This window comes from Equus quagga, chromosome 1 (assembly GCF_021613505.1).
Source record: "Equus quagga isolate Etosha38 chromosome 1, UCLA_HA_Equagga_1.0, whole genome shotgun sequence".
In the NCBI taxonomy this organism is placed as follows: domain Eukaryota; kingdom Metazoa; phylum Chordata; class Mammalia; order Perissodactyla; family Equidae; genus Equus; species Equus quagga.
Window position 1 is genome coordinate 174,929,442 of NC_060267.1, and position 14,220 is coordinate 174,943,661.

The 14,220-nt window shown below is 36.6% G+C and overlaps 1 protein-coding gene across 9 annotated transcripts in view; it reads right to left on the bottom strand.

Moving 5' to 3' along the window:
- Positions 1-14,220, bottom strand: part of TFDP2 (transcription factor Dp-2) — a 166,619-nt gene that overhangs the window by 117,282 nt on the left and 35,117 nt on the right. For 5 of the 9 annotated variants that reach the window (XM_046670790.1, XM_046670799.1, XM_046670782.1 and 2 more), the window contains exon 2: positions 3,075-3,141. The exons of 1 other annotated variant lie outside the window; for it this stretch is intronic. In XM_046670790.1, the coding sequence (XP_046526746.1) occupies positions 3,075-3,141 (67 nt within the window). Of the gene's footprint in view, positions 1-3,074; positions 3,142-10,345; positions 10,462-14,220 lie in introns of all 9 variants that reach the window. 3 more of the 9 variants (XM_046670809.1, XM_046670808.1, XM_046670807.1) reach the window with 1 other exon arrangement.

The following is a 14,220-nucleotide window of genomic DNA, read 5'->3' on the forward strand; positions in this document are numbered from 1 at the left end:
TCACCATTATTCCCTACTAAATATGATAGTTCTCCATATCTGCCAAGCTTGTGGTTCCCAGTTCCTTCTCCTGACCTGACTATTACATTAGATTAGAGCAGAGATCCCCAACTGTGTGCTGTGAGTAGGCTGTGGATGTCCTAAGACACTGATCTCCTCAGATCTTTGGGGCAGCCAGGAGTGGCCTGGGGCGGGTGGAGCTCCTAGCTAGCTTACTTCTGACCTTAAGCCTCCTCTGTTTAGCCCTAGTGCACCCAATAAATGTTATCATCTTCTATGTATGCCATCATGTGAAAAAAAAAAAAAAAATGAGAAGCATAAAGGACTTTAGCAGTCATTTCTCCAAAGAAGATATACAAATAGCCATATGCACATGAAAAGACGCTCAACATTACTAATCAGTAGGGAAATGCAAATAAAAACCACAATGAGATACCACTGCACACTCATTAGGATGAAGACTATTAAAAAGAAAACAGAAAATAACCAGTGTTGGCAAGGATGTGGAGAAACTGGAAACCCTGGGCACTGTTGGTGGGAATGTCAAATAGTACATTCTACTGTGGAAATCATAATGGCAATTCCTCAAAAAATTAAAAATAGGATTCCCACATGACCCAGCAATTCCACTTCTGGTATATACCCCAAAGAATTGAAAGCAGGGTCTTGAAAAGGTATTTGTACTCCCATGTTCACAGCAACATTATTGACAATAGCTAAAACAGGGAAGCAACCCATGGGTACACCAACAGATGAACAGATAAGCAAAGTGTGGTAGATACATACAATGGAATAGTGTTTAGCCCCAAAAAGGAAGGAAATTCTGACCCATGCTACAACATAGATGAACCTTAAGGTCATTATGCCAAGTGAAATAAGCCAGTCACAAAAGACAAATACTGTATGATTCTACTTACATGAGGTATCTAGAGTCGTCAAAATCATAGAGACTGAGAGTAGAATGGTGCTGCCAGGGGCTTAGAGGAGGAGGCAATGGGGAGTTACTGTTTAATGGGTGTAGAGCTTTAGTTTTGTAAGATGAAAAGAGTTACGGAAATGGATGGTGGTGATGGTTGCACAATATGAATGTACTTAATCCCACTGAACTACACAATTAAAACTGGTTAAAGTGGGGGCCAGCCCAGTGGCGTAGTAGTTAAGTTCATGTGCTCCACTTCGATAGCCCAGGGTTCATGGGTTTGGATGCCAGGCACGGACCTACACACCACTCATCTAGCCATGCTATGGTGGTGCCCCACACAGAAAATAGAGGAGGACTGGGACAGATGTTAGCTTGGCGACAATCCTCCTCAGGCAAAAAGAGGAAGACTGGCAACAGATGTTAGCTCAGGGCCAACCTTCCTCACCAAAAAAAAAATAAATAAATAAGGTTAAAGTGATAACTTTTATGTTATGTGTATTCTACCACAATAAAAATTAGAAAAAAATTGAGAAGCACCAAGGCTTGAAGTATCTCTTTCATTGCTTCACAATACATATTTAAATTCTTAGAATAATTCTACAGACTATTTTTATTATTAAGCTAGACATTTTTACACAGCAGTTCCCCCTAGCAGTGAGGGATATGTTCCAAGACCCCCAGTGGATGCCTGCAACTGCAGATAGTACCAAATTCTATATACACTATGTTTTTTCCTATACATACATACCTATGATAAAGTTTAATTTATAAATTAGACACAGTAAGAGATTAACAACAACTAATAATAAAATAGAACAATTTTAACAATACACCGTTATAAAAGTTACCATAGATTTTAAAAACCTCAGCATACAATTTTTTTCCTTTCCTTATTAAATCGAGAACTTTCACCTTTTAACTTAAAGGAAGCAATTTCTGTCTTCTCTTTGGCATATGTGAATTGCCAGTATCACTACTCTTGCATTTTGGGGCCATTATTAAGTAAAAGAAGGGTTACTTGAACACAAGCACTGCAATACTGTGACAGTCAATCTGAGAACGGAGATGCTACTAAGTGACTAAGGGGCAGGTAGCATATATACTGGACAAAGGGATGATTCATGTCCCAGGTGGGAGGGAGCGGGACAGCATGTGATTTCATCATGCTACTCAGAATAGCACGCAATTTAAAACTTATGAACAGTTTATTTCTCACACTTTCCATCTAATATTTTCGGACAGCAGTTGACTATGGGTAACTGAAACCGTGGAAAGAGAAACCTTGGCTGAGGGGGACCACTGTACTGAAACACAGACTTCTCTAGCCTTCTCTCCAGAGTACATAGCCTACCTTAGACATACACCCTTTGAGGAAGCTGATGTTTCTTTCTCTCATAGCTATTTGTATTGTAATGGCATAAATTTTGTTCCTACCTTTTAAAATGGAAAATTGCAAACATATACAAAAGAAGAAAGGAATGATGAAACTTCACATAGCTATCACCCAGTTTAAACAATTAACCAACTCATAGACAATTTTGTTTTATCTATAATTCCACCCACTTTACTCTTCTTCCCCCAGTGGATTATTTTGAAGACAATCCCAGACATTATATTGTTTCAACCATAACTATTTCAATATGTAATCTCTACAGACTAAAAGACACTATTGAAAGACACATATTGAAAGATACTGCCAATGTCCTGCATAAATTCTTGTACTGGTGGGTCAGATTTCCGACATAAGCATTCCCACAGTAAACCATATATTAGTCACAGGAATTTTACATATATTAATTCATTCTACTATACTTCCTTACAAGTTAAATCACTTAAAAGTAGGGCTCTCAAACAATAAAATGAAGAAGAAAATGGCTTGAATAGTTTGTTCCAACTGTGACAGGACCACTGATCAAGGATGCACTTAGACACCACTCAGGAAAAGGCGGAGAAGAGTCACCCTCTCACTCTCCCCCACCCCTCAGAGGCGAATGACTCCACAGGATACAAGTTATCTGGTATATGATAACACAACACAGTAATATTATATAATTATTATTATACATAAAGTAATTCATGTAGTTGCATATTTTATAAAACAAATGCAATAAAACTAGCTCAATGTAGAAAATTTTTATTCAACTGTCCTTACCTTTTGTTGGACTGAGATTCTGATCTATAAATCCTCTTAGTTCTGCATTTGTGGAACTCAAACCAACCTAAATAAAATAGTTTAAAAAATTAAAAAAATAGGATCTTAGGTATTACGTGATCACTTAATAAGCTATTTTATACCTACCACCAGACATCCATATCAATTATTACATATAGTCACATAAAAATGAATTAATTATATCAACTATAGGAGTAGGATTTTTTAACAATGTTGCCATATTGCTTGAAATGGGAAAAATACGATTTCCAGATTAAGATAAAAATTAAATGACTTATGAGCAGAACTGAGATCTACAGATTTTTACTAATGCTTTTTTGAAAGCAAGTAATGTGGCAGCTGTGAAGTTGCCAACAGACATCCCAAAATTCCACCCTCATTGCTTCCCTTAATAATCACTGCCTATAATGCTTTTCAACATTAGGACATGTAATGGATCAAATAAAGACCATTAATACCACAAGGCAGACTTGAGGCCCACAGGCCTCAAGTCCAACTGCTCAGGTTCATACGCTGGCTCGTCAAGCTGACCACGCGTGTGGCCATGGTCATATACGCTCTCTGTCTCAGTCTTCTTATCTGAAGATCGGAGGGTGCTAGAAGTACTTACCAATTCAGGTTGTTAGAAAGATTAAGTAAGATCATTCATGTAAAGCATAGAGGACAGTGCTTGACACAAAGTGCTCAACCCACGCTAACATTTATTGCTATCAGTATGATACTGGAGGGACTACCGAGAGCAGGTGTGTTCATAAATTCAGCTTTAGACAATATATTTCATTTAATGTGACGTCCACTAGACTACTTGAAATTATAGAGCTAAATATGGTAGTGTCATCAGAGTTCTAAAAATTTATTATAGAGCCAGGAGAAAAAAAAACTCTTCATCTTTGAAAACTCAACACAAAGCAAGCATCCAATAAATGGTTCTACTATTACTATTATATTGTTGTTTTAATCCTTGTAGTTTTGTGATGTTGAAACATCAATGCTAATTTAGGACCTCAAACGTCCTTTCAAAGTACTACCACACCAAAAGGACTGTACAGCACACAAAGCTCTACCACTTTCTATCTGTACACTGGACTTAGGTTTCTAAACTACCCACTGCTGTAACATTATTCTTCATAAGCACTCATTTGATACTTTACAATTTCATAATGTAAGAGCAAATTATTTCATTATTTGGTAATTCAATGCTCTACTAATAGCTGTTTCTTTTTGTTTTATGTTACCAGAAATATTTCTACATATCATTCACATCATGAAAAAGAAATTCTGATGCAAAACTATCTCTAGCATCTAATACTAAATTTTTATGACAGCAGCTGAGACGAAGACTACAATATAGCTAAAATACAGCTTCTTAACTCTATGTACATAACGGTGTAGATTCTTAATTCTGTCTACTTTCTTCTAAGTATTCTGTCAGAAATAAACCCCTTGCAACAGATTACCCCCACATGGATCTCCAGAGCGGCTCACAAATATAAAGTGCTCAATCTGTAAATGCCAAGAGTTTAGTGTGGGATCACTAACAGGCCTCCCCTTTTAAAACTCTTCTGCTATTAAAAAAAAAAGAGGAAGACAAAACTTTTCTTGGTGTTCTACTGTAAAAAGAAAGCAAAGAAGGCAAAGAAGTCCTTTAATATATTCCATGCTTAACACAATGTGACCGTTTAATACATGTATTACAATAGCTTCAAAACCATCAGCTTACATCTTTTTGTTATTATACAAAGATAACGGCAAAAACCTCAACTAAAACCACACAGTCACAGTCGAGAGTTCACAGTTACCGGGTTACTGTTATGTTTAAACACCTGCTCTTAATGTTCAACTTTTGCAGTGTAAAGCAGCAAACGAATTTTTAAGCAAACGAAACTTTTTAAGCCGTTGTACACCTGCACCTTAATATCCAACAAATTATACTCTAACAAGACAAAGGTAAATTGTCAGTTAATATTGTATGCCAATTTTGGTCTTATAGATGGAGGTGTTAGCATTTAGAGCTTATCTAAATACTACTAAAATCTATTTAATTAAAACTCCAAAAATGTATCAATTTCAGCTTCCATAAACACTTTAAAGACTCAAAGAAAAAGTAGATTACTTGAGAGAAGAAAAAGTTGGCTAGGAAAGGAATTTAAAAAGATTAGTTATTCTTTCCTTATTCTATTTAAAAAGGATCTTTCTATGATGTATCACAGAGCAAGAGAGAAAAGAGAACTCATTTTATGTAAAATTTTTCATCTAATAAGTTACTGAGAAGAGTTTTCTATCTGGATATTCGAACACTGTGTTGCATGCTCTAAGTAGTCAATAAATGTCTACTGAATAAAAAACATCCAAGCACAATTTTTAAGAATCAAACCATATTCCCCAATAACAGCATTACAATTTCACTTATATTTAACATTCTAGATTGACATAACTGAAAGAAAAGAGGATTCACACTGAGATGATCTGTGCTCAAGGTTCAGCTCTATCATTCACAAGAAAGGTGATCTTGAAGCAGTCACTGCAAAATGAGGGTGACAACACATATGTGTGTGACAAACTCCAAGAGCTCCTCGGATCAATTGAATAATTAGGTGAACATGGTGTTAATGGCAAAGCAATATTCAAGCGGGGGTTGTTATTCATATGGCAACGGCTTTTAACACTTCAACACTGACACAGAGAACTTATTAAAGAGAAATGCAAATGACCAATAAACATACAGAAGACCAGTTTGACCTAAGTAGTAATCAGAGAAATGTAAAAAAAATCACATACTATTTTTTTGCTGAGTAGATTGGCAAAGACTAAAAAGAAAATAAATGGAAATGGAACTCTCATACACCACCAGTGCGTATGAAAATTGGTGCAATCTTTCTGAAATGCAATTTAGCAATATGAACCAAAAGCCCCAAAAAAGCAAACATCCTTTGGGCCAGCAATTTCGTAAGACTTTGCCTCAGGGAAATAATCCAAAAAGTAAGCAAAAATAAATGAAAAGTTTAAAAAAATGGAAATAACTTAATGGCCAATATTAAGAAACTGGTGTAATGTCTATACAATAGATAAAACAGCCATTTAAAATGATGTAGTGATAACAAGAAAGACCATCATAGAGATTAAGTTAAATAGTGGGCTACAAAAACAGTATGACCTCATTTTTGTTAAAAAGCATATAATATACATACATTTTGGTTTATATATATATACACATACACATTTTTTATATACCAGATGTCATTCCAGGCAAAATTTTGCTGATAATCTCTAGGCTAGTTTCTTTTCTTTATCTGTATTTTCTAATTTTTCTGTAATGAGTACTATGGCTTATATATTTTTTTAAAGATTCTTTCACAGGGCAAAAATTACACCTCAAATTATCTTTCAAATTCTTTATTGTGTATTGGGTGAAACTAGGTTAGAACACACCTGTATTTTCAGTCTAGAAGAGTATCATTGGATACTAGATACTGTTTGGTAACAATTTTATCCCAGATACGATGAATATATTGCCAGCTCTGCAGAACTCCTTTTGCAAAAATCCATCTCACAGTCCACGTAGTCCTGGTAGGAGCCTCAGTTGTGCCATAGCAGCAGAAGTGGACCCAAGACCCAGACCTGGCCATTTATGGTACCCCACTTCTTTCTCCACACTGGCTTGTCTGAGCATGTGGGCCAAACAGGGTCACCCAAAGCTTCTCAATGGAATTTGAAATATAAATGCCAAAAAAGAAAAGTTCCTTCTCTTCTTCTGAGGTAAGCATTATAAAGCCAATGTAGGCTTATATCTACATTGATCCCCTGAATCCAGATGTGTTTGAAGCCAGAGCACTCTAGACTTTTCGGTTATGTGAATCAATACATTCCACTTTTTGCCTTAAGCTATTTTGAATAAGCTCTCTATCACTTGCAACCATAAGAGACCTAGTATAGCAAGGATAAGGCAAAGTAATTCTTCATAAAAAACTGTTCTCATAAGAGAAATGCAAAATGAGAAACAGAAAATAAAGATGTAAATATCTGAACATATGTTTAATGACACCTCCATAAGACCTGGGCCATCTCTTCCATATCTGAGTCACTTCTCAGTGGCATGTGACACATTGATCACTCGCTCCCTCCTTCTTGAAACACTTTCTTCCCTTGACTTTCAGATCATCAGGACAACACTGCTTCCTTCCTTTCTGGCCATTCCTTGAGTCTCCTTTGTACTTCAACTCCTCCCCAGCTGTTGGAGGATCCCTGTGCTCAGACCTTGGTCCTCATGTATTCTCCATCCACGTACATACTACATAATCTCATGTAGTCCCACCGCGTTAAAATAATTTAATATAAAATGACTCCAAAATTTCTATATCCAGCCCCAAGCCTTCCCCTGAGCTCAAGAGTCACTTATCAAACTGCCTAGCCAATATCCCCATCTGGATGTTTTTTGGTCCCTCAACTTCAATATGTTCAAAACAATTTCTGAGTTTGCCACAAAATCCTGCACTTCCCCAAGAGTTTCTCTCCACATTAAATAGCACAGCCATTTACCCAGTTCCAGAGGCCAAATACTGAGAAGACTTCTTTAACCTCTCCCCTGTATCCTAATTCCTGATGGCTGTCCTTTCAAATACATCCTAGACCCAGCCACTTTTCCCCGTCTCCAATATCATTACCTCAACCTGAATCACCAAACTCCGCTGTCTGAACTACTGGGATAAGTACCAAATGAGTCCCTCGCTTCTGCTATGTCCCTCTTCAGTCTATTCACTCAGTAGCCAGAACAAACTTAAAGATGTTAAGTCAGGCCATGCAACTATCCTCAAAACCTCCTCACTGACATTTAAAATCCACACCCCTCACCCCAGTCTTCGAGGCTCCACGTGATCTGGCTCCTGCTTGCTTTCCAACTTCATCTCCTATCACTCTGCATTGTTTACTCTCTTCCATCTATAAACTGCTCATCTTGCTGGTCCTTGAACAACCACACTTTCACCCGCCTCTATCTGGAGTGCTCTTTCTCCAGATAGTCACACGGCTGGCTCCTTCTTGGATCAAGACTCTAGCGCATTTCTCTGTCTAAAGGTGATTTTCTTAAAGAGGACTGTTCTGAACACCTAGCTGAAAGAGCTTTCCCTCATCCCCATCACTCTTTCTCCTCTCACCCTGTTTTATTTTTCTTCAAAACACATAACATCACCTGACATTATATATTTATTTATTGTCTTCTCTCACTACACTACTCTAAGCCCCAAAAAGGCAGGAGCCTAGAGCAGTGCCAGGCACGTATATTTGTTGGAGAAAGGAGGGAGGGCAGAGAGGAGAATAAATTGCCCTTGGTGGTGTAAACTGGTATAATCCTTTCAGTATGTATCTTGACAAAACATATTAAAAGTCACAAAAATGTTCTTATCTATTGCAGAATGGCTAGTGAACTTGATTGGGTATTTTGAGACAGTCTATTTCAATTCTTTCCCGCAAGCCTCAGCACCTTCTGAGGCTTGATCTCTCCATGTCCGTCACTCCAGGGTATCAGAAGAAAGTCGGCTCATCACTGTCCGTCCCCCTCTAGGCTGCTATAGCAGAAGGAGAAACGCATTGCCCGCTGTCTGATTTCTTCCAAACATACAAACAAAATAAAATAACTAATAACTAGAGTATAATTACCACTGGTTCAAATGCTTTATGTTACTTTATGGAAACAATTTTTAACATAGCAAATGGTACACACAGCTAGGAAGATTATATAGATTCAAGGTATATTTTAAGCCAAAATATCTTGTTGCTCGGGATAACTTTTACATCACCTTTTTTCCAAAGGAGAGAAAATCACGATAATATCCTGCAAGAAAACTCCTAATACATGGACTAAAACTTTGGTTCTTCTTTTCCCCAAACAGTACTTTAACAAACATATACAAGAACCTTAGATCAAAACAGACTACTCCTGATAATTTATCCCAAGAAAATTAATTAGATGACAATGAAGCAAAATCTCTATCTGCTTACAGCTACTAATGCATGTTAAAAGCAAGGGTAATAGCTGGAAAATACAGATAAGTAATGGGACTCTTTTAATGCTATTCTTTAGATGTACAATGAGTAGTATTTGGAACTATTTGTCTGGCACACAAGGAGACCCTCTGATGCAACACAATGCTTGTGTCTCCTGGTTACAACTAACCAAACCAAGAGTGGATATCAGACTCAAGCAGTGCCAGAGGTCCTCCCAAGGAGACTGAAATTGCAGCTGACATAGGCAGACAGGATGTGTCAGGCTGCCTCCCTCCCTTCCTTCACTCTCCTCTTTCTCTGAACAGGCTGGTTCTGTAAGATGTACACCAAGATGCTGACTGGAGAACTGAGGAAGATGATTTGCAGAAAGACAGAGTAATGAAGCAGATGCACAGAGACAAGCAGAGATGACAAAGGAAAACCAAATACGGCTTCAATTCCCAGTAGATTTCAAGTTCCTGGACTCAGATCTTTCTGAGGGCCCACTAAATTCCTACTCTTGAATTCCTTGAGACATCCCTCTATCTTTATAATAAATTCCCTTTTTGTTTAAGGTAGCCTCAACTGGTTTCTGTTACCTGAAATCAAAGATTCCAACATAATAATCTAGGAACATTAGAGCAATTAGAATAAGTTATTTCCTTGTATGTTGTACTACTTATTTTCTGGCATAATCCTTCACCATAACTGGAAACAAACCCACTGACATAGAGTGATAATTAGAATGTAACTTGAAAGAAAGCAGATTCATAAACAATAGTCTCAAGCAGAGGAAAAAAATGGAATAACTTCTCTAAAACATCTGAGGTCTAAGGTCCCCTCGGTAATCATCTCATTGAGGACAGCAGGCTTCTTCTGAACGTTTGAGTTCACACCTTTCCCTGAGTAAATCCAAGGGAAAAAATGAGCCAAAGAAAACAATGACTTTCTCAGTAAGGCCAAGTAACTCTCCAGCAAGTACCAAAACAAATTTATTACATTACCAAAAAAGGAGGGGGGTGGGAACTCTCTGGAGACAGCAATTTTGCAGCTGTTGAGAAGGAGCAACATACAAGAATGCCACCCCGCCCACTGAGGTACAATATTCAATAGCATTAAGGTTTACTGTGTCATTCTTCACATAAACAAAACAATTATAAATTAATGCCAGTAAATTAAATTGATTAATCAGAATAGAGAAGAAAATATGCATAGGAAAAAGCACAACTCACTTTTAAAATACTTACATTTAAAAATTTACAAATACTTACATTTTTTGCCGTCATGTCAAATTGTATTCGTTTTAAAATTCTGAAAAGCCATTAAAAAACAAACAAAACACAAAAATAAAAAAATTTCCTCTTCAATAATTCTTTAAAAGATCATCCTGTTAAAAGGGGAAAAAAAGAGGGAATAGTAATGTAATAAAAATAATAATAGGCAACATTTATGTCCTATTTACTATGTGACATGCACTGTTCTTTAAGTGAATGGTCTAAATTAATCCTCACAACAATACTACGAGATGTGTATCATTTTAATCCTCATTTCCCAGATAAAAATTGGAGTTTAAAAATTTTATTTTATTTTTTCCTTTTTCTCCCCAAAGCCCTCCGGTACATAGTTGCATATTTTTAGTTGTGGGTCCATCTAGTTGTGGCATGTGGGATGCCGCCTCAGCATGGCTTGATGAGCGGTGCCATGTCTGTGCCCAGGATCCGAACCGGCGAAACCCTGGGCCACTGAAGCAGAGTGCTCGAACTTAACCACTCGGTCACAGGGCCGGCCCCAAAACTGGAGTTTAGATATAAATAATTTGACCAAATCAACTCAGCTAACAAGTAACAGAGCCTGGGCTTTGAAATATTATACCATGTTGTTTTAGATAATCCACTGAAAGAAACATGAAGGCTTCTTGGAGAAATAGCCAATTCCAGGTCTGGGGCAGGAAATGTACAAGACAAGCCTAGAACATTTTATTGTACCTAAAGTAAGGAAGGGCTCAAACGATGGAGACCTCTCAAAGATAGGCAGGAGCCAACTTAAAGGGCCTACAACTGGACAATTTGGGACAAGTGAGCACCAAAGTATATACTGATAGTAACAGATTATAACAGACTATAAACCCACTGAATAAAATAAAAACGCAGGAGTCCATACTGATAGAAACAAAAGGTAAGGAAGAAGGGAAAGCTATTCTTTGCAATACAATGTCAACCAATAAATATAAGGAATGATGCAGTTAGAAAGCCATCTGTAAACATCATAATAAGAACTGATTAGGGAAGAATCATGAATAGATGCTAAAACTAGTGGATGAAAGTTGGTGAGAAAAAGGATATTTCCATAGTCTTGAAATATCTCCCCACAAAATACCTATTAATTCAGATTTTACAGGGAACAAACCCGGCACACACCATTTTAGCCAACGTGATCAAAGCTACCATATGACCACCACCAACAGGACAAACCAACACCTGGATCTCTTCAAGTACACTGAGAGGAGTATTAAATCACTTCAAGGTATTTCCGCCCAAAGTGCATAATCTAAATCTAATCATAAGGAAATATCAGACAAATTCAAATTGAGGGACATTCTATAAAATAATGGTCTAAACTCTTCAAAAATGTTAGTATCATGAAAGACAAAAGATTCCTGACAAATATCCCAGATTAAAAAAGACTAAAGTCACATGAAAATTAAATTCAACACATGATCCCAGACTGGATTCTGGACCAGAAGAAATAACTGCTATGAAGAGTATTATTGGAGGAATTGGAGAAATCGAAATATGGTCCACAGACTAGATAATAGTATTGCTTCAGTGTTACAATTTCCTGCTTTTGATCAGAGTATCGTGGGGTTTTTTTAAGTGAATGTCCTTGTTCTTAGAAAGAATACATCAAGATCTTTAGGAGTGTAGGGGTATGATAGCCACTTACTTTCAAATGAAGAAAAAAATATATAATCTATATATAGAGAGAAAGTAGGAATGATAAAGTAGATGTGGCAAAATGTTGACAACTGGTGAATCTCGGCAAAGGGTATTCACAGATTCTTTGCTCTACTTTTGCAACTTTTATTTTAAAATTATTTCAAAATTAAAACTTTAATAAGACATTCAAGGGGAACGATAAAATAAAATTTAATCTTGAAAAGAACATAAATAATGAGGGCTTAAAGAAATGGAGCCTCCAAATGTCTGCCTTATAGGCTAGAATGTGAATCCTTAAGTGAAAACTTGTAGAAAAAAAAGATGTATTTGCTTTTCAATAAAACACTGAGTTTGCAATTTTTCAGTGATAGAGAAAATAGAAACATGAATAGATCTTGAGGCTACTATACTAAGGAAAGTATGTTAGAGGGAGAAAGTCAAACACCATTGATTTCATTGATATGTGGAAGATACAACAACAAACAAACATACAGACACAGAGAATAGACTGATGGTTACCAGAGGGGAAGCGGGGAGGGGTAAAGGGGCACATTTGCACCGTAACAGACGGCAACCAGACTTTTGGTGATCAATACAATGTAGTTTATACAGAAGTTGACATATAATGATGTACACCTGAAATGTATCTAATGCTATAAACCAGTGTTATCGCAATTAAAAAATAAATTTAAAAAATTCAAGTAAGATCTGAACTATACCTATGATTTTTGCTTTCCCACTGTAGCTTCAGATTTGTTCACAATGTCTATCATGACCTAATATGAAAATCAAGTTCCTACATGGGGCTGGCCCCGTGGCCGAGTGGTTAAGTTCGCGCGCTCCGCTGCAGGCAGCCCAGTGTTTCGTTGGTTCGAATCCTGGACGCGGACATGGCACTGCTCATCAAACCACACTGAGGCAGCGTCCCACATACCACAACTAGAAGAACCCACAACGAAGAATATACAACTATGTACCAGGGGGCTTTGGGGAGAAAAAGGAAAAAATAAAAAATCTTTAAAAAAAAAAAAATCAAGTTCCTACACTACAACTGTTTTAAATTTATCAATTATTTATTTCCTCTTCAGTATTATAAATAGGAGATAAATAATAAAGCACAAGTTCCTGATATTCCATTCACCAAACTACCTGACACATTAAAACTAAGGATTTAAGGCTAAAATTTAAGTATTTCACTTTGAGGATTAATGCTTTAACCAAGCTTGACCTAACAGATCTAGACAGAACTCTGCACCTAATAGATACGAAACATCAAAGAGATGCGTAAAGAAAGGACATATTTACAAAATTTGTCCACGTACAAAATCACCAAAGAAGTAGCAACAAATTTCCAAGAGGCAATTCCACAATGCAATTAAATGAGGAAACAGCCATTTTAAGAAAGCAGTTAAAAGTCATGGATTTAGAAAATAAAACTATATTATTGTACAAACCACCCATGAATTAAAGAAAGAAATTTGAAATATTTAGAACTGAATGACAAGGAAAATAGGCATTAAAAAAACCAAAATATTTAGAACTAAATGACAACAAAAACAACAATAAAACTTGTAAAGTACAGCTGGAATAATACGTAGAGGTAAATTTATATTTCTTTTCATTCATTAAGCAACCAACTTAAAAGCTTAAAAAGATCAGTGGGAACTCAGAGAAAGAAGAAAAGAAAGAGCAAGAATTAATGAAATAGAAAAAAAGTCAATGCAATGGAGAAAAGAAAGTCTCTTCAACAAATGGTGCTGGGAAAACTGGACAGCCACATGCAAAAGATTGAAAATTGACCATTCTTTTTCACCACACACCAAAATAAACTCAAAATGGATCAAAGACCTAAAGATTAGGCCTGAAACAATAAGTCTTCTGGAAGAGAATATAGGCAGTACACTCTTTGACATCAGTTTCAAAAGAATCTTTTCGGACACTATAACTCCTCAGTTGAGGGAAACAATAGAAAGAATAAACAAATGGGACTTCATCAGACTAAAGAGCTTCTTTCTTCAAGGCAAGGGAAAACAGGACTGAAACAAAAAAACAGCTCACTAATTGGGAAAAAATATTTACAAGCCACTTATCCGACAAAGGGTTAATGTCCATAATATACAAAGAACTCACACTGCTTAACAACAAAAAAACAAACAACCCAATCAAAAAATGGGCAGAGGACATGAACAGACATTTCTCAAAAGAAGATA